At 46.2% G+C, this 20782-nt stretch overlaps 1 protein-coding gene and 1 long non-coding RNA gene across 7 annotated transcripts in view; both read right to left on the bottom strand.

Moving 5' to 3' along the window:
- Nucleotides 1-7052: 7052 nt before the first annotated feature.
- Nucleotides 7053-20782, bottom strand: part of LOC115153820 (periostin) — a 52739-nt gene continuing 39009 nt past the window's right edge. For 4 of the 6 annotated variants that reach the window (XM_029699419.1, XM_029699420.1, XM_029699423.1 and 1 more), the window contains 4 exons: nucleotides 15883-15936; nucleotides 14842-14928; nucleotides 11054-11092; nucleotides 7053-8437 (listed from right to left, as the gene is read on the bottom strand). In XM_029699419.1, the coding sequence (XP_029555279.1) occupies nucleotides 8307-8437; nucleotides 11054-11092; nucleotides 14842-14928; nucleotides 15883-15936 (311 nt within the window). In that variant the 3' untranslated portion in view covers nucleotides 7053-8306. The remainder of the gene's footprint in view (nucleotides 8438-11053; nucleotides 11093-14841; nucleotides 14929-15882; nucleotides 15937-20782) is intronic. The other 2 variants (XM_029699421.1, XM_029699422.1) reach the window with 1 other exon arrangement.
- Nucleotides 19867-20297, bottom strand: LOC115153821 (uncharacterized). Its single transcript, XR_003867762.1, has 2 exons — nucleotides 20043-20297; nucleotides 19867-19992 (listed from the first exon to the last, which is right to left on the bottom strand). It is a non-coding gene; the product is annotated as an uncharacterized LOC115153821 (long non-coding RNA).

Genomic DNA, 20782 nt, shown 5'->3' with positions numbered 1-20782 from the left:
TTAATGAGCTGTCCCTACACAAAGGCAGCTCTCAGACAACGTTCAGGAGATATACAGGTTTTTACCATGTCTTACACACTAAAAGCGGTACTTGAGGAACACTCAGTGAAACCATTAACTCGTGTACCTAATCTTTAGACCAAGTCTGCAAAACTGCAAGCACATTCTACTGCTTTACACTCAGTTTGCAATTGTAAAAAACCCTTTTTGCAAACAACTAAAGACAGTTCACTAAACACAGTTCACTAAACACAGTTCACTAAACACAGTTCACTAAACACAGTTCACTAAACACAGTTCACTACCAGTTCACTAAACACAGTTCACTAAACACAGTTCTCTACATTAGACACATCATTTTAAAACTAACAGGTCTTGTGTTTTGTTTGGAAAACACTGCCATTCCAAATGCCACACTCATTTACCCATTACCTACACCCAGTGATTACCTACACCCAGTGATTACCTACACCCAGTGATTACCTACACCCAGTGATTACCCACACCCAGTGATTACCTACACCCAGTGATTACCTACACCCAGTGATTACCCACACCCAGTGATTACCCACACCCAGTGATTACCTACACCCAGTGATTACCCACACCCAGTGATTACCTACACCCAGTGATTACCCACACCCAGTGATTACCTACACCCAGTGATTACCCACACCCAGTGATTACCTACACCCAGTGATTACCCACACCCAGTGATTACCTACACCCAGTGATTACCTACACCCAGTGATTACCTACACCCAGTGATTACCCACACCCAGTGCTCACGTGTGAAAACACTTATAGCTAATTTCTTCACTTAGAAAGCAGAGCTTGAGCACTATAAATAGTCTGCCTTGGTTTGGACAACAATGGAGGCCAATTTTGGAGAGAGAATTAGAGGAGGAGGAGGAGGAGTAGGACGAGGAGGAGGATGAGGGGGACAAGGACGAGGACATGGAGGAGGCCTGTGGGGACATAGACGAGGGGGCATGCCAGGGCTGGATACGCCACTCCAGATGCTACTTCCCCCACTGTTTAGCCAGAGAGAACATCGCTTGTGATGTTGATGAGGTGCCGTGGCCAGACCCAAATAGGAGACAGGATGCACCCTAATTGTTTTTTTTCTTTTTAGTAACAAGCCTATTTGTTTATCTTCTTCTGTATTTGTTTAGTCTGTTACTGTTCATCCAGAAATCTGGATGAAAATACTATGTTTTGTTTCCCACCTTGCATTTCTGTTTATAGTGTAAATATGTACTGAATATGCATACATACTGTATATATTTGTGCACATACATGTACGTGTGAGTGCTATGACAAACTGCCGTGGACTCCACTGCACACTGAACATGCAAAAGGCACAAGATAGTGTTTTACATTTGTCACATCCATGTGTAGTTGGCGTTTATAAGAGCTGTTCATTTGATGGTTTGTGTGTAGAGTTTTGATGCAAAACCCCATTTTCAGAAGACTTAAAAAAGTTTTGAATTAAGTGTTTGGTTTTGCAAGAGATGTGTGACGTTTTGCATGTTGTGTGTGTGTGTGTTTGGGGGTTTTGTGTGTAGAGTCAAGAGAAAAGGAGCCATAGCTTCAGAAATCATGTGGAAGCAGCTGTCAAAAACTGTAAGTTAGCAACGGGAGAGGACAGGTGCCACAGGCCGTGCTCAGCCACAACACTACTGGTGTTGTATCTGTGGAGAGGGGAACCGGATGAGTTTGACCCTGCTCGAGTCGAACGGAACGACCCTGCTCTGGGATTAAAAGCCAAAACAACGGGTGAAGAAGTTTCCAGTATGATAACGTTATTGTGGAAGCTTTCCCCACACTCTCCAGACGTGGCCTGCTACGATGATGTTGCGGCAACAAATGCCTCGGAACACCATGATGCCAACGCCGAGGTCGACGAACGCTCCATGCCAAACAACTGGACCCAAGCGTAGTGGTGTAGTGATGTCAGCCCCGGGCCTGTCCATGTTTTTTGTGTTCCTGTACATGTTTTTATTATTTATTAATACCAAGAAAAGATAATTCATATTAAAGAGTGACTGTCTGCCTCCTGTCTGGGTTTGTGGTTTTGGGATTCTAAAGATGTTTGTTTTTGACACATACAAGACACATACAAGACTTACAAGACTTAAGACTAATTATACCAAACAAGAATATAAGCACAAATAGTTACAGTTCATATAAGGAAATCAGTCAATGAATGCATTAGGCCTTAATCTATGGATTTCACATGACTGGGTGTGGATCAGAAAACCAGTCCAGATCTGGTGTGACCACCACTTGCCTCATGCAGCACAACACATCTCCTTCACATAGAGTTGATCAGGCTGTTGTTTGTGGCCTGTGGAATGTTGTCCCACTCCTCTTCAATGGCTGTGCGAAGTTACTGAATATTGGCTGGAACTCAAACATGCTGTCATACACATCAATCCAGAGCATCCCAAACATGCTCAATGGGTTACATGTTTGGCCAGTATTTATGCCGTGGAAAAACTAGGACATTTTCAGCTTCTAGGAATTGAGTACAGATCCTTGCAACATGCCTTATCATGCTGAAACATTTTATTTTTACCTTTATTTAACTAGGCAAGTCAGTTAGGAACAAATTCTTATTTTCAATGACAGCCTACCAGGGAACAGTGGGTTAACTGCCTTGTTCAGAGGCAGAACAACAGATTTGTATCTTGTCAGCTCAGGGGTTTGAACTTGCAACCTTTCGGTTAACTAGTCCAACGCTCTAACCACTAGGCTATCTGCCGCCCCTGAGGTGATGGCAGCGGATGAATGACAAGACAATGGACATCAGGATCTCGTCATTCAAATTGCCATCGATGAAAAACAATTGTGTTCATTGTCCGTAGCTTATACCTGCCCATACCATAACCCCACCGCCACCATGGGGCACTCTGTTCACAACGTTGACATCAGCAAACCGGTTGTCCACACAACGCCATACATGTGTTCTGCGGTTGTGAGGCCTTTTGGACGTACTGCCAAATTCTCTAAAATGACGTTGGAGGCGGCTTATGGTAGAGAATGGAACATTCAATTCTCTGGCAAAAGCTCTGGCCGACATTTCTGTAGTCAGCATGTCAATTGCACGCTCCCTCAACTTGAGACATCTGTGGCAATGTGTTGACAATGTGTGACAAAGCTGCACATTTTGGAGTGGCCTTTTATTGTCCACAGCACAAGGTGCAACTGTGTAATGATAATGCTGTTTCATCAGCGTCTTGATATGCCACACCTGTCAGGTGGATGGATTATGTTGGTAAAGGAAAAAGGCTCACTGACAGGGATGTACGGAACATTTCTGGGATCTTTAATTTCAGCTCATCAAACATGGGACCAACACTTTACATGTTGCATTTATATTTTGTTCAGTGCGGTTTTTTATATATATATATATACGTATGTTCACCTTACAGACTTTTTTTAGTTAACTTCGCATGTCTTAGATAACTCAGTAATACTGACCCGTGGCTGGCCACAGCACTTTCCTCCATAAGCAGCTGTGTTGGGAGCAATAATGTGGTGCTACACACACACACACACACACACACACACACACACACACACACACACACACACACACACTTACACACACACACACCCCCCAACATATGTAGCATTTGCCATGAATGCAGTCTCCACGAACATTGTATTTAAACGGTACATAGCCAAAAAAGGGCCGATTGGATTGAATCCCGGCTTTAAAGGAAGAAAATAAACATTAAATACTGAATCCTCTGTGTACATTATGTCCTGTTACTAAAGATACATCAAAATGCTGAACTTCATAAAGTTTGATTGACAGACTTGTATGTTGGTGTAAAAACACAGCAACAAACATCAACTTGTTAGCTCCAAACACAGTACTTATTGTGCTGTTGGAGCCATCGATACCTGGGAAGGTTCTAAATCTACATGTGGAGATCCAGTTCCTGTGTGTGGAGTTCCGTTTGCTCTGTGCTGAGTTCCGTTTCCTCTGTGAGGAGTTCCGTTTCCTCTGTGTGGAGTTCCGTATCCTCTGTGTGGAGTTCCATTTCCTCTGTGTGGAGTTCCGTTTCCTCTGTGTGGAGTTCCGTATCCTCTGTGTGGAGTTCCATTTCCTCTGTGTGGAGTTCCATTTCCTCTGTGTGGAGTTCCGTTTCCTCTGTGTGGAGTTCCATTTCCTCTGTGTGGAGTTCAATTTCCTCTGTGTGGAGTTCTGTTTCCTCTGTGTTGAGTTCCGTTTCCTCTGTGTGGAGTTCCGTTTCCTCTGTGTGGAGTTCAATTTCCTCTGTGTGGAGTTCTGTTTCCTCTGTGTTGAGTTCCGTTTCCTCTGTGTGGAGTTCCGTTTCCTCTGTGTTGAGTTCCGTTTCCTCTGTGTTGAGTTCCGTTTCCTCTGTGTGGAGTTCCATTTCCTCTGTGTGGAAATCCATTTCTGTGAGTCACAGAAACACAGACATGCACATACACTCTCTCAACAAGTCATTTAGGACACAACTTGATTACATGAACACCCCAGAGGAAATCAGGCAGCACCTCTCCATGAACACCCCAGAGGAAATCAGGCAGCAGCTCTCCATGAACACCCCAGAGGAAATAAGGCAGCACCTCTCCATGAACACCCCAGAGGAAATCAGGCAGCAGCTCTCCATGAACACCACCCAAGGCATCAGACAGGCAGTAGCATAGAGTATCGATGTTTATCCAACTGTAAACTGAAGAGTTGCTATAATAAAGAGTCCCAGAAAGAGGGCCAATTATCTACATATAAATGGGGCAGAAAACAGTTTTCAACCAGCGATTGAGTTGTGAGACTCTGCTGTAGAGCTCATCACTCCCCCTAACTGGGAGGGGGCCAGAGACTCTCTGCTGTAGAGCTCATCACTCCCCCTAACTGGGAGGGGGCCAGAGACTCTCTGCTGTAGAGCTCATCACTCCCCCTAACTGGGAGGGGGCCAGAGACTCTCTGCTGTAGAGCTCATCACTCCCCCTAACTGGGAGGGGGACAGAGACTCTCTGCTGTAGAGCTCATCACTCCCCCTAACTGGGAGGGGGCCAGAGACTCTCTGCTGTAGAGCTCATCACTCCCCCTAACTGGGAGGGGGCCAGAGACTCTCTGCTGTAGAGCTCATCACTCCCCCTAACTGGGAGGGGGCCAGAGACTCTCTGCTGTAGAGCTCATCACTCCCCCTAACTATGAGGGAGCCAGAGATTACTCGATGCCGATACATCTTTCTAGCGGATTTACACGCTGAAACTACAGTTGAAGACGGAAGTTTATATACACTTAGATTGGAGTCATTAAAAGTCATTTTTCAACCACTCCACACATTTTTTGTTAACAAACTGTAGTTTTGGAAAGTTGGTTAGGGCATCTACTTTGTGCATGATACAAGTAATGTTTCCAACAATTGTTTACAGACAGATTATTATAAAATTATGTGGATATATTGAAGCAACATCTCAAGACATCAGTCAGGAAGTTAAAGCTTGGTCGCAAATGGGTCTTCTAAATGGACAATGACCCCAGCATACTTCCAAAGTTGTGGAAAAATGGCTTAAGGACAACAAAGTCAAGGTATTGGAATGGTCATCACAAAGCCCTGACCTCAATCCCATAGAAAATGTGTGGGCAGAACTGAAAAAGCATGTGCGAGCAAGGAGGCCTACAAACCTGACTCAGTTACACCAGCTCTGTCAGGAGGAATGGGCCAAAATTCACCCAACTTATTGTGGGAAGCTTGTGCAAGGCTACCCGAAACATTTGACCCAAGTTAAACAATTTAAAGGCAATGCAATTTTAAGCCTTAGCCAGCACCGTCTTCAGATTAGCCTTAACGTCGGTAGCCCTGCCCCTTTTTTTTAAAGTCTAATACAGCGGGTAATGGAGTCGCCAATGATTAGGGTTTTTAATTTGTCAGAGCTAAAAACAAAGAAACAGATGAAAACACACAAAACAGCTGAGATGCAAATACGTCAGTGACGTAATGGATTTCACAACCCTTTGATGCTATCACATTCTGTTCCTGAGCTTCTGCTTCCGAGTGATGTCACAGGATTCCATATGAATCATATGCCTGGCCTTGTTTATGAGCTGTGAGTTGTGGTGTGGAATGCAATGGAAGGTGTGTGTTTCGTGTCTGTGTATGTGTGTGTACATTAGTGGAGAATTAAGGCAGAGATTCAACCAATTGCACATTGTCAATAAGGTCACTGCACTGTCAACAATGTGCCTTTTATTAAAGGCAATTCCCTTGATTTTTATGGCGATCACTCTAATGGGAAACGCTGGGATTAGCCTGTCTTTCCTTGTTAGCTGTCTTTCAGTCGGAAAACACTTGGTGAGTCAAGTGGAGTCCCAGAGGTGACAGGCCCTCTCATATTGTGGTTGCATTTTTTGTGTGTTTCCTGTGCTCCCACATTTATTCAAAAATGTGTGTTTAACTTTTGTGCAGTTAACTTTTGTGCAATTCACTTTTGTGTAATTCACTTTTGTGTAATTCACTTTTGTGTAATGGTCTTTGTGTAATTCACTTTTGTGTAATTCACTTTGTGTAATGGTCTTTGTGTAATTCACTTTGTGTAATGGTCTTTGTGTAATTCACTTTGTGTAATTCACTTTGTGTAATGATCTTTGACGTAATGGTCTTTGTGTAATGATCTTTGATGTAATGATCTTTGATGTAATGATCTTTGTGTAATGGTCTTTGTGTAATGGTCTTTGTGTAATGATCTTTGATGTAATGATCTTTGTGTAATGATCTTTGTGTAATGATCTTTGATGTAATGGTCTTTGTGTAATGATCTTTGATGTAATGATCTTTGTGTAATGATGTTTGATGTAATGGTCTTTGTGTAATGATCTTTGATGTAATGGTCTTTGTGTAATGGTCTTTGTGTAATGATCTTTGATGTAATGATCTTTGTGTAATGATCTTTGATGTAATTGCTGCTGGTCTTGTAGTGCAGTGTTCCTCTGTAAAAGAGACCTCAGTCACAATAGGAATCCCTGCTAAAATAAAGATTGAATACAATAACAATATGACCAAACGTGATAAAAAAAATCATTTATTGAATATTTATTTCCAAAACATGTTTGGTAGGTGTTATGTTTGGTAGGTGTTATGTTGGGAAGGTCTTATGTTTGGTAGGTCTTATGTTTGGTAGGTCTTATGTTTGGAAGGTCTTATGTTTGGTAAGGCCTTATTGTACAACTGAACATCAACAGCCTCAATCAATAACAAACCCCAACAAATGAATCAGAAAACAGTAATCGAAACAGGAAAAACTAAAAACTAAGTAAAACCAAAAATATCTGTTTGGTTGTCAAGTTTCGATAATTACAGCATCTTTAAAGCATAAAAAGTATTGCTTAATTTCTATTGGTTGAGATGCATCCATAAAACAGAATGCTTAAATCTTATTGGTCAAGAAGAAATCATAAGACATAGTGCTTCATTTCTATTGGTTGAGATGGACAATACAGAATGCCACCACCATAATAAAGAGTACAAAATGCCTTCCCCTATTTTTTATTTTAATTTTATTTTTTACCTTTATTTAACTAGGCAATTCTTATTTTCAATGACGGCCTAGGAACAAATGTGTTTAACATGTGTTTAACAAAAAACAAACAAACGTTTATTCTTTCCACCGTACAATTATTATTTCCAATGTTCTACCTAATCCACACTAAAGCAAAAGTTCATAAAGTTCATTTCTTCGCATACAGTACGTAGATTACATGTAGGATAACTGATTATCTTAGTATTGTTAAAACATATCATGTCTGACACCATTGGCCCAGTTCCTTCACTCTAGGTTGATTTTATTGTTCACCGCTGCCCAGTGAGCAAAATTGGTTGAAAATATGTATTTTCAACTTCTTTTCAACCAAAAAAATGCATATTTCCCAAAAATGTTCAACCACTTTTGCTCGCCAGGGCGCTTACTTGATTGTTATGGATGTTCCACATGGGTTCGTCCTTTTGTTTCCCATCAAGGGAACTTAGAAAGTGTTTTTTTTTGTGTTGCTGTGTATCTTGACGAGCTCCTTGCGGTGTCTCTATGGCGATCTGGAAAGATATTCCTGCAGGGCTAGTCTGGTCTAGACTGGTCATTTCCGGTTTTTACTGGTCTTTAAATGGTCTGGATTGGTCTTAGCTGGCTTGGACTGGTTTGGCTGGTCTGGACTGGTCTTTACTGGTTTGGTTTTACTGGTTTGGACTGGACTGTAATGGTCTGGATTGGTCTTGGCTGGCTTGGACTGGTTTGGCTGGTCTGGACTGGTCTTTACTGGTTTGGTTTTACTGGTTTGGACTGGTCTTTAATGGTCTGGATTGGTCAGGCCTGGACTGGTATGGACTGGTCTTGGCTGGATGCGACTTTTGGTTGTTGTGGCGTCTTACCAGCCTTACCTTCCTCCTCCTTACACCGACTGTAGAGAAAGAGATGAACAGACAGAGGGAAAGTGGAGGAACAAGAAGAAGAGATGGACAGACAGAGGGAAAGTAGTGGAACAGGAAGGAGAGATGGACAGACAGAGGGAAAGTGGTGGAACAGGAAGAAGAGATGGACAGACAGAGGGAAAGTAGTGGAACAGGAAGAAGAGATGGACAGACAGAGGGAGAGTAGTGGAACAGGAAGGAGAGAGGGACAGACAGAGGGAAAGTGGTGGAACAGGAAGAAGAGATGGACAGACAGAGGGAAAGTAGTGGAACAGGAAGAAGAGATGGACAGACAGAGGGAGAGTAGTGGAACAGGAAGGAGAGATGGACAGACAGAGGGAAAGTATTGGAACAGGAAGGAGAGAGGGAAAGACAGAGGGAAAGTAGTGGAACAGGAAGGAGAGAGGGACAGACAGAGGGAAAGTAGTGGAACAGGAAGGAGAGAGGGACAGACAGAGGGAAAGTAGTGGAACAGGAAGGAGAGATGGACAGACAGAGGGAAAGTATTGGAACAGGAAGGAGAGATGGACAGACAGAGGGAAAGTGGTGGAACAGGAAGGAGAGAGGGAAAGACAGAGGGAAAGTAGTGGAACAGGAAGGAGAGATGGACAGACAGAGGGAAAGTGGTGGAACAGGAAGGAGAGAGGGAAAGACAGAGGGAAAGTAGTGGAACAGGAAGGAGAGATGGACAGACAGAGGGAGAGTAGTGGAACAGGAAGGAGAGATGGACAGACAGAGGGAAAGTGGTGGAACAGGAAGAAGAGATGGACAGACAGAGGGAAAGTAGTGGAACAGGAAGAAGAGATGGACAGACAGAGGGAGAGTAGTGGAACAGGAAGGAGAGAGGGACAGACAGAGGGAGAGTAGTGGAACAGGAAGGAGAGATGGACAGACAGAGGGAGAGTAGTGGAACAGGAAGAAGAGAGGGACAGACAGAGGGAAAGTGGTGGAACAGGAAGGAGAGAGGGACAGACAGAGGGAAAGTAGTGGAACAGGAAGGAGAGATGGACAGACAGAGGGAAAGTATTGGAACAGGAAGGAGAGAGGGAAAGACAGAGGGAAAGTAGTGGAACAGGAAGGAGAGAGGGACAGACAGAGGGAAAGTAGTGGAACAGGAAGGAGAGATGGACAGACAGAGGGAAAGTATTGGAACAGGAAGGAGAGATGGACAGACAGAGGGAAAGTAGTGGAACAGGAAGGAGAGATGGACAGACAGAGGGAAAGTATTGGAACAGGAAGGAGAGATGGACAGACAGAGGGAAAGTAGTGGAACAGGAAGAAGAGATGGACAGACAGAGGGAAAGTAGTGGAACAGGAAGAAGAGATGGACAGACAGAGGGAGAGTAGTGGAACAGGAAGGAGAGAGGGACAGACAGAGGGAGAGTAGTGGAACAGGAAGGAGAGATGGACAGACAGAGGGAGAGTAGTGGAACAGGAAGAAGAGAGGGACAGACAGAGGGAAAGTGGTGGAACAGGAAGGAGAGAGGGACAGACAGAGGGAAAGTGGTGGAACAGGAAGGAGAGAGGGAAAGACAGAGGGAAAGTATTGGAACAGGAAGGAGAGATGGACAGACAGAGGGAAAGTGGTGGAACAGGAAGAAGAGAGGGAAAGACAGAGGGAAAGTAGTGGAACAGGAAGGAGAGAGGGACAGACAGAGGGAAAGTAGTGGAACAGGAAGAAGAGATGGACAGACAGAGGGAAAGTATTGGAACAGGAAGGAGAGAGGGAAAGACAGAGGGAAAGTAGTGGAACAGGAAGGAGAGAGGGACAGACAGAGGGAAAGTAGTGGAACAGGAAGGAGAGATGGACAGACAGAGGGAAAGTATTGGAACAGGAAGGAGAGATGGACAGACAGAGGGAAAGTGGTGGAACAGGAAGGAGAGAGGGAAAGACAGAGGGAAAGTAGTGGAACAGGAAGGAGAGATGGACAGACAGAGGGAAAGTGGTGGAACAGGAAGGAGAGAGGGAAAGACAGAGGGAAAGTAGTGGAACAGGAAGGAGAGATGGACAGACAGAGGGAGAGTAGTGGAACAGGAAGGAGAGATGGACAGACAGAGGGAAAGTGGTGGAACAGGAAGGAGAGAGGGAAAGACAGAGGGAAAGTAGTGGAACAGGAAGGAGAGATGGACAGACAGAGGGAAAGTGGTGGAACAGGAAGGAGAGATGGAAAGGAAAAATAACAGTATGACAATAATAAAAAGAGAGAGACAGAGATAGAGAGGTAGAGACCACCAGTAAAAACCACAGGTTAGGGGTTTCCAACGATAACAGATATTTGATCGGTAGACTTGGTGACTGTCTGCATATTGTTGAGTTGGTGACTTGGTGACTGCTTGCATATTGTTTTACAGTGCTGACACCAATCATTTGACAGCTTGTTTTGATCATCAGTGTTAATAAGTAGGGCTGTTGACAAACCTGTTGATGAATGAGTTGTAATTTCACTGATGTGTGGTGTGTGTATGTGTGTGTCTTGTCAGCACAGGAAAAAAAAATAATAATTAAAAAAAAATGTATGAAATGTATGCATTCACTACTGTAAGTCGCTCTGGATAAGAGCGTCTGCTAAATGACTAAAATGTAAATGTAAAGTCTCTGTAGTTACCAGGAGCTCTTTTGGCAGGGGCCCTCATACTACCTCCACCTGGAGGGAGGGAGGGAGGGAGAGAGAGAGGGAGAGAGGGAGAGAGAGAGGGAGAGAGAGAGAGAGAGAGATAGAGAGGGAGAGAGAGAGAGAGATAACAAACCATCACTCAAATGGAACATGCAGCCTAAACATAATCTATACCTTATGCAAGACACTTTGTAAAATGGCTTTCCTGATACCTTTCTGTGTTGCAAAATATGCATGTTTCTGAAGCAAAAGCCATTTGCAACACTAAGCAGGGAGGATATCCTTCCTAACTGTTATTGCGTGCTGTCACGCCCTGACCAGGTGAACTCGGGTATATTGGGTCAGGGTGTGTCATGTTAGGTATTTTTCCTTGGTTTGTGTTTTGATTACGTTTTAGCCTTGTGTAGGCTCTAGGTGGGTTATTTCTATGTTGGGTTCTGTCGATTCCCAATCAGAGACAGCTGTCGCTAATTGTCTCTGATTGGGATCACATTTAAGTTGCTGTTTTCCCCACGCTGTTTGTGGGGTGTTGTCTCTTTGTTTGAGCACGTAACGTATCAGCATTTTTCTTGATTCTTGTGTACATGTTTAATTCCAGTGTGTTGAATAAACATGTGTTCGCTCCCAGCTGCGTTTTGGTCCGCTTCCTCGTCACCAGGCGACGAACGTTACAGAACACCCCACCGAACCAGGACCAAGCAGCGGGAGGAAAAGGAGCGCGAGAGATGGGCTCGCGAGGGGAAGGAGTTCTGGACCTGGGAGGAGATCATGTCGGGGAAAGGACCCTGGCGGACGGATTCCCAGGTCGAGGAGGTAAAGCCAGCCGGTAGACGGAGTAGCAGGCGGCGGTCGAGGAGGCCCGGAAAACACCCCAAAGAAATTTTTTTGGGGGGGCTAATGGGGTGGTCCGGAAGGGCAGAGGAAGAGCCCAGACCACTGCTCTCGTGGGGGATGACGGCGGAGGAAGAGACGGAGATGAGGCAGTTGATTGAGGACCTGCAGAGGGAAGATCTGGAGGAGGAGCCATGGTATGCGGAGTTGCGCGCTGTGTCGCCAGTGCGCCCGCACAGCCCGGTGCGTCCGGTGGACATGCCCAGCACATGCCGTGCTAGGATGGGCATCCAGCCAGGACGAGTGGCTAAACCGGCTCCACGCTTCAGGTCACCAGTGCGTGTTCACAGTCCTGTCTGGCCCGTTCCTGTTCCCCGCACCAAGCCCACGGTGCGTGTCCACAGTCCTGCCCGGCCCGTCCCTGCTCCCCGCACCAAGCCATGGGAAGCGGAGTTGCGCGCTGAGTCGCCTGTGCGCCCGCACAGCCCGGTGCGTCCGGTGGACATGCCCAGCACATGCCGTGCTAGGATGGGCATCCAGCCAGGACGAGTGGCTAAACCGGCTCCACGCTTGAGGTCACCAGTACGTGTTCACAGTCCTGTCTGGCCCGTTCCTGCTCCCCGCACCAGGTTAGTGGTGCGTGTCCCCAGTCCTGTCCGGCCCGTCCCTGCTCCCCGCACCAGGTTAGTGGTGCGTGTCCCCAGTCCTGTCCGGCCCGTCCCTGCTCCCCGCACCAGGTTAGTGGTGCGTGTCCCCAGTCCTGTCCGGCCCGTCCCTGCTCCCCGCACCAGGTTAGTGGTGCGTGTCCCCAGTCCTGTCCGGCCCGTCCCTGCTCCCCGCACCAGGTTAGTGGTGCGTGTCCCCAGTCCTGTCCGGCCCGTCCCTGCTCCCCGCACCAGGTTAGTGGTGCGTGTCCCCAGTCCTGTCCGGCCCATCCCTGCTCCCCGCACCAGGTTAGTGGTGCTTGTCCCCAGTCCTGTCCGGCCCGTCCCTGCTCCCCGCACCAGGTTAGTGGTGCGTGTCCCCAGTCCTGTCCGGCCCGTCCCTGCTCCCCGCACCAGGTTAGTGGTGCGTGTCCCCAGTCCTGTCCGGCCCGTCCCTGCTCCCCGCACCAGGTTAGTGGTGCGTGTCCCCAGTCCGGCCCGGCCCGTTCCTGCTCCCCGCACCAAGTCAGTGGTGCGTGTCCCCAGTCCTGTCCGGCCCGTCCCTGCTCCTCGCACCAAGTCAGTGGTGCGTGTCCCCAGTCCTGTCCTGTCCGGCCCGTCCCTGCTCCCCGCACCAAGTCAGTGGTGCGTGTCCCCAGTCCTGTCCTGTCCGGCCCGTCCCTGCTCCCCGCACAAAGTCAGTGGTGCGTGTCCCCAGTCCTGTCCTGTCCGGCCCGTCCCTGCTCCCCGCACCAGGTTAGTGGTGCGTGTCCCCAGTCCTGTCCGGCCCGTTCCTGCTCCCCGCACCAGGTTAGTGGTGCGTGTCCCCAGTCCTGTCCGGCCCGTCCCTGCTCCCCGCACCAGGTTAGTGGTGCGTGTCCCCAGTCCTGTCCGGCCCATACCTGTTCCCCGCACCAAGCCCACGGTGCGTGTCCACAGTCCTGTCCGGCCCGTCCCTGTTCCCCGCACCAAGCCCACGGTGCGTGTCCCCAGTCCTGTCCGGCCCGTTCCTGTTCCCCGCACCAAGCACACGGTGCGTGTCCACAGTCCGGCACGGCCCGTGTCCGGTCCACCGGTGCCCAATCCTGTTCCGGTCGACGGCTCCGCTCCGGAGCCTGAGCATGCCGCTCCACAGTGGTCCAGTCCGGGCCAGAGGGGTAGGGTTAAGGTGAAGGCGGGGGAAAGAACACGCCCGGGGCCAGAGCCTCCACCGAGGGTGAGGCGCCCACCCGGGTCCCCCCCCTAATAGACTTAAGTTTGGTGCGCCGGGAGTACGCACCGTTGGGGGGGGTTCTGTCACGCCCTGACCAGGTGAACTCGGGTATATTGGGTCAGGGTGTGTCATGTTAGGTATTTTTCCTTGGTTTGTGTTTTGTTTACGTTTTAGCCTTGTGTAGGCTCTAGGTGGGTTATTTCTATGTTGGGTTCTGTCCATTCCCAATCAGAGACAGCTGTCGCTAATTGTCTCTGATTGGGATCACATTTAAGTTGCTGTTTTCCCCACGCTGTTTGTGGGGTGTTGTCTCTTTGTTTGAGCACGTAACGTATCGGCATTTTTCTTGATTCTTGTGTACATGTTTAATTCCAGTGTGTTGAATAAACATGTGTTCGCTCCCAGCTGCGTTTTGGTCCGCTTCCTCGTCACCAGGCGACGAACGTTACACGTGCATGCTTGTCTGTTTAAATTAGGGGAAGGTGCTTTTAAAATACATTTTTATGCGATTTTTCTCGTAAAATAGTGATAATATTCCAACCGGGAGACGTTGTATCCGTTCAAACAGTGAAAGAAAAAAATGGACTCGTCTCGTGCACGAGCGCCTCAGTGTCATTGTTCCCACTCACAAAAACCCCTGCTGTTTTTCGCCCAGAGACTGGAGAGCTCTCATTCCACTATCTGGCGCCTTCCTAGAGCCAATGGAAGCCTTAGAAAATGTCACGTTACAGCAGAGATGCTGTATTTTCGATGGAGATGCCACAGAAGGACAAGAAATGGTCAGACAGGGCACTTCCTGTATAGAATCTTCTCAGGTTTTGGCCTGCCATATGAGTTCTGTTATACTCACAGACACCATTCAAACAGTTTTAGAAACTTTAGAGTGTTTTCTATCCAAATATACTAATTATATGCATATTCTAGTTTATGGGCAGGAGTAGTAACCAGATTAAATCGAGTACGTTTTTTATCCGGACGAGAAAATACTGCCCCCTATCCCTAACAGGTTTTAACAGAGACAACTTGTCTTCAGGTCTGAAAATTGCGTTATCTTAATTAGGACTTCAACTTGAAAGATTGTAGGTTCTGACCTTGGATTAGTTTGGTGATCCTCTCTGACTCTTGGTCGATCATTTCCGGGTTACCGTGGATGGTGGTGATCTTAGAGAATTCCGGGCCTGTGGAAGGAAACTGGAGCTGTTAGACACAAAACGGCGGATGCATGGATCCACAGCTACAGTTTCACACTGTAGAACACAGCTCCCTAGTCCTGCTCCTATATCCTAGTCCTGGTTCTATACCCTAGTCCTGGTCCTATACCCTAGTCCTGGTCCTATACCCTAGTCCTGGTCCTATACCCGCGACCCTGGTCCTATACCCTCGACCCTGGTCCTATACCCGCGACCCTGGTCCTATACCCACGACCCTGGTCCTATACCCGCGACCCTGGTCCTATACCCTCGACCCTGGTCCTATACCCTCGACCCTGGTCCTATACCCTCGACCCTGGTCCTATACCCTCGACCCTGGTCCTATACCCTCGACCCTGGTCCTATACCCGCGACCCTGGTCCTATACCCGCGACCCTGGTCCTATACCCTCGACCCTGGTCCTATACCCTCGACCCTGGTCCTATACCCGCGACCCTGGTCCTATACCCGCGACCCTGGTCCTATACCCGCGACCCTGGTCCTATACCCTCGACCCTGGTCCTATACCCTCGACCCTGGTCCTATACCCGCGACCCTGGTCCTATACCCTCGACCCTGGTCCTATACCCTCGACCCTGGTCCTATACCCTCGACCCTGGTCCTATACCCTCGACCCTGGTCCTATACCCTCGACCCTGGTCCTATACCCTCGACCCTGGTCCTATACCCGTGACCCTGGTCCTATACCCGTGACCCTGGTCCTATACCCTCGACCCTGGTAGTTGTTGGTAAAAATGACTCCACCTAACAATCCAACATGGAACCTGTTTCCATTTTGGTTCACCTGTGTCCGTCTTTCTTCAGATCTGCAGCACTGAAGGGGACATCGATGGTCTCCCCGAATCAGGGGGAGGTAGTACTGAGCATTAACAACAAGATATTCTATCTAGATAGAAGAGAGTTCATTTAAGGTGGCCCTACCCTCAATGATGTGAGGCTCGACGATCTTGGTGACCGTTGTGTGTCCGGTTCCACCTTAAGAGCAGCAGCAGAGAGGAGTGGAGGGATGTCGTAGTCATTTAATGACTTAACAACATATACTGACCAGAGAAACAGACTGACAGACACAGTACACACCCGGCTATGCCTCCTACTCCACCACCAGTAACACACAGACACAAACACCTGGATGCATGCACAAACACACACACTTCACCCTTACAGAAGTGGACCAATCCATTCACAATTCACACTAGGCACCATAACCCATCATTGCAGACAGACAGACTGATGATGGACAGACACATACCCACAAACCACCATGTTTCACATTCATATGTGTTCTCTCTCAAACTAATTGACAAAACTGAATATGGACTACAACAGAATATGGACTACAACAGAACATGGGACTACAACAGAACATGGGACTACAACAGAACATGGGACTACAACAGAACATGGACTAGAGCAGCATATGGACTACAACAGAATATGGACTACAACAGAATATGGACTACAACAGAATATGGACTACAACAGAATGTTGAAAAATAGAGCTTTGATAAATGATTTGTTTCTTTTGGGCCAATAGCATGTCTGTATAGACATGGATGGAATCCCAATTGGCATAGGACTTTGGTCAAAAGGGGGTAAATAGTGTTTGAGATACAAGTTTAAGTTGGGAGTTTTTGGGAAAAAAATGATCTCCAATTTATGTTTTGGCCACAAATATGAGTATAGGACAAAAAAAACATTATTTGGATATGAGTAAACCTTCTTAGGGATAGGGTCTAGTTTCCTGAATTTCCGCCTGACTAACGTGCCCAAAAGTAAACTGCCTTTTACTCAGGCCCAGAAGCTAGGATATGCACATAATTGGTAGCATTGGATAGAAAATACTTTGAATTTTCTAAAACTGTTAACCTGTCTGGGCTAGGGGGCAGTATTTTCACGGCCGGATAAAAAACGTACCCGATTTAAACTGGTTACTACTCTTTCCCAGAAATGAGAATATGCACATTATTAGTAGATTTGGATAGAAAACACTCTGAAGTTTCTAAAACTGTTTGAATGTCTGTGAGTATAACATAACTCATATGGCAGGCAAAAACCAGAGAAAATTTCAAGCAGGAAGTGGCCTGTATGACAATTTGTAGTTCTTCTTTCTAGTCCCTTTCGAAACTACAGTATCTCTGGGGTTATGTTGCACTTTCTAAGGCTTCTATTGGCTCTCTAAAGCCGTCAGAAAGTAGATTGAGGAGTCTCCTGTCTCTGGGCAGAGTATGGTAGCACAGTTTGTCAGTGGTCTGCCTAGTGACTAAGAGATTGGAGATGCGCGTTCACGAGACCACGCTGTTTTTTCTTTCCCTCTTTGAATGAATACACTATTGTCCGGTTTGGAATATTATCGCTATTTTACAAGAAAAATACCATAAAATTTGATTTTAAACAGCGTTTGATATGCTTCTAAGTATGGTAAAGGAACATTTTTAATTTTTTGTCTCGAAATGCGCTCGCGCGTTACCCTTTGGATAGTGACCCGAACGCACGAACAAAACGGAGGTATTTGGACATAACTATGGATTATTTGGAACAAAAACAACATTTCTTGTGGAAGTAGCAGTCCTGGGAGTGCATTCTGACGAAGCTCAGCAAAGGTAATACCATTTTTCTATTAGTAATTCTGAGTTTAGTGAGCCCCGAAGTTGGCGGGTGTCAAAATAGCTAGCCGTGATGGCTGAGCTATGTACTCAGAATATTGCAAAATGTGCTTTCGCTGAAAAACTATTTTAAAATCTGGCATAGCGATTGCATAAAGGAGTTCTGTATCTATAATTCTTAAAATAATTGTTATGTATTTTGTCAACGTTTATGGTGAGTAATTTAGGTAATTCACCGGACGTTTTGGGTGGGAATGCATGTTCTGAACATCACTTGCCAATGTAAAAAGCGGTTTTTGGATATAAATATGACCTTGATTGAAAAATACATGCATGTATTGTATAACATAATGTCCTAGGAGTGTCATCTGATGAAGATCATCAAAGGTTAGTGCTTCATTTAGCTGTGTTTTGGGTTTATGTAACATATATGCTTGATTGGAAAATGGCTGTGTGATTATTTGTGGCTATGTACTCTCATAACATAATCTAATGTTTTGCTTTCGCTGTAAAGCCTTTTTGAAATCGGACAATGTGGGTTGTGCCGTGGCGGAGATCTTTGTGGGCTATACTCAGCCTTGTCTTAGGACGGTAAGTTGGTGGTTGGAGACATCCCTCTAGTGGTGTGGGGGCTGTGCTCTGGGAATGTGGGTGGGGTTATATCCTGCCTGTTTAGCCCTGTCCGGGGGTATCATCGGATGGGGCCACAGTGTCTTCTGATCCCTCCTGTCTCAGCCTCCAGTATTTATGCTGCAGTAGTTTATGTGTCGGGGGGCTAGGGTCAGTCTGTTACATCTGGAGTATTTCTCTTGTCTTATCCGGTGTCCTGTGTGAATTTAAATATGCTCTCTCTAATTCTCTCTTTCTCTCTTTCTTTCTTTCTCTCGGAGGACCTGAGCCCTAGGACCATGCCTCAGGACTACCTGGCATGACGACTCCTTGCTGTCCCCAGTCCACCTGGCCGTGCTGCTGCTCCAGTTTCAACTGTTCTGCCTGCGGCTATGGAACCCTGACCTGTTCACCGGACGTGCTACCTGTCCCCGACTTGCTGTTCTCAACTCTCTAGAGACAGCAGGAGCGGTAGAGATACTCTCAAAGATCGGCTACGAAAAAGCCAACTGACACTTACTCTTGAGTTGCTGACTTGTTGCACCCTCGACAACTACTATGATTATTATTATTTGACCATGCTGGTCATTTATGAACATTTTAACATCTTGACCATGTTCTGTTATAATATCCACCCGGCACAGCCAGAAGAGGACTGTCCACCCCTCATAGCCTGGTTCCTCTCTAGGTTTCTTCCTAGGTTTTGGCCTCTCTAGGGAGTTTTTCCTAGGGAGTTTTTCTAGCCACCGTGCTTCTTTCACATGCATTGCTTGCTGTTTGGGGTTTTAGGCTGGGTTTCTGTACAGCACTTTGAGATATCAGCTGATGTACGAAGGGCTATATAAATAAATTTGATTTGATTTTGATTTGGAAGCCCTAGGAACTGCAACCTGGGAGGACTTCCTTTTATATTCCCATTGACAGCCATAGTAATCAAGGGTGAGCTGAAAAAAAAAACATTCTGGATGGATTGTCCTCGGATTTTTGCATGCCATATCAGTTCTGTTATACTCACATACATTATTGTAACATTTTGGAAACTTTAGAGTGTTTCCTATCCAATACTACCAATTCTATGCATATCCTAGCTTCTGGGCCTGAGTAACAGGCAGTTTACTTTGGGCACCTCATTCATCCAAACTTCCGAATACTGCCCCCTAGCCCGAAGAAGTAAATCGCTATTTGTGATTTTGTGCTGGTTGAAAAATATGTTGTGGGGCGCCGTCCTCAGACAATCGCATGGTATGCTTTCACCGTGAAGCCTTTTTGAAATCTGAAAACGCAGTTAGATTACCAAGAAGTTAAGCTTTTAAATTATATAAGACACTTGTATGTTCATGAATGTTTAATATTACGATTATTTATTTATACTGTACTCTATACCATCTACTGCTTCTTGCCTATGCCGTTCGGCCATCGCTCATCCATATATTTTTATATACATATTCTTATTCATCCTTTACACTTGTGTGTATAAGGTAGTTGTTGTGAAATTGTTAGATTACTTGTTAGATATTACTGCATGGTCAGAACTAGAAGCACAAGCATTTCACTACACTCGCATTAACATCTGCTAACCATGTGTATGTGACAAATAACATTTGATTTGAATTGCACGCCCTCCAATTTCACCGGATGTTGTCGGCTCCGCTAGCGGGACACCTAGCCTGAATATGAACTTTTAAAAGTGAGATTTTTGCTGGGAAGTTACTTTAAAGGACACTATTCCTTTGTGAATAAGTCTTCTGCTCTTAGCTACAAAGAGCAAGAATTATACATTAGCCCTGAATGGTCTAGGCTACTGACACATGCAGGTCACCTCACAGCCAGTACACACTGCAGAGAATACCATCCATCTATGCAGGTCACCTCACAGCCAGTACACACTGCAGAGAATACCATCCATCTATGCAGGTCACCTCACAGCCAGTACACACTGCAGAGAATACCATCCATCTAGGCAGGTCACCTCACAGCCAGTACACACTGCAGAGAATACCATCCATCAAGGCTACTGACACATGCAGGTCACCTCACAGCCAGTACACACTGCAGAGAATACCATCCATCAAGGCAGGTCACCTCACAGCCAGTACACACTGCAGAGAATACCATCCATCTAGGCTGGTGACTCATGCAGGTGTCACGTCCTGACCATAGTAAGATATTATTTTCTATGGTAGAGTAGGTCAGGGCGTGACAGGGGGTGTTTTGTGTTTTTTCTATGTTTTCTATTTCTATGTTTAAGTTCTAGGTTTCTATTTCTATGTTGCTTTTTTTGGGATGATCTCCAATTAGAGGCAGCTGGTCCTCATTGTCTCTAATTGGAGATCATATTTAAGTAGGGTTTTTTTCCACCTGCGTTTGTGGGCAGTTATTTTCTGTTTATTCTCTGTACCTGACAGAACTGTGCGCTGTTGTTTTTTCGTTTTGTTATTTTGCTTCAGTATTTTCATTTATTATAAATTATCATCATGAGCACTCAACACGCTGTGCTTTGGTCCGATCCTTTCGACAGCCGTTACAGCAGGTTACCTCACAGCCAGTACACACTGCAGAGAATACCATCCATCTTTTTTTGTCTTCACTTTGGATTGGGTTTACTGCTT

Source organism: Salmo trutta, chromosome 19 (assembly GCF_901001165.1).
Source record: "Salmo trutta chromosome 19, fSalTru1.1, whole genome shotgun sequence".
Classification (NCBI taxonomy): Eukaryota; Metazoa; Chordata; class Actinopteri; order Salmoniformes; family Salmonidae; genus Salmo; species Salmo trutta.
Note: the sequence above shows the minus strand (reverse complement) of the source record. Positions and strands in the feature narration are given on the sequence as shown.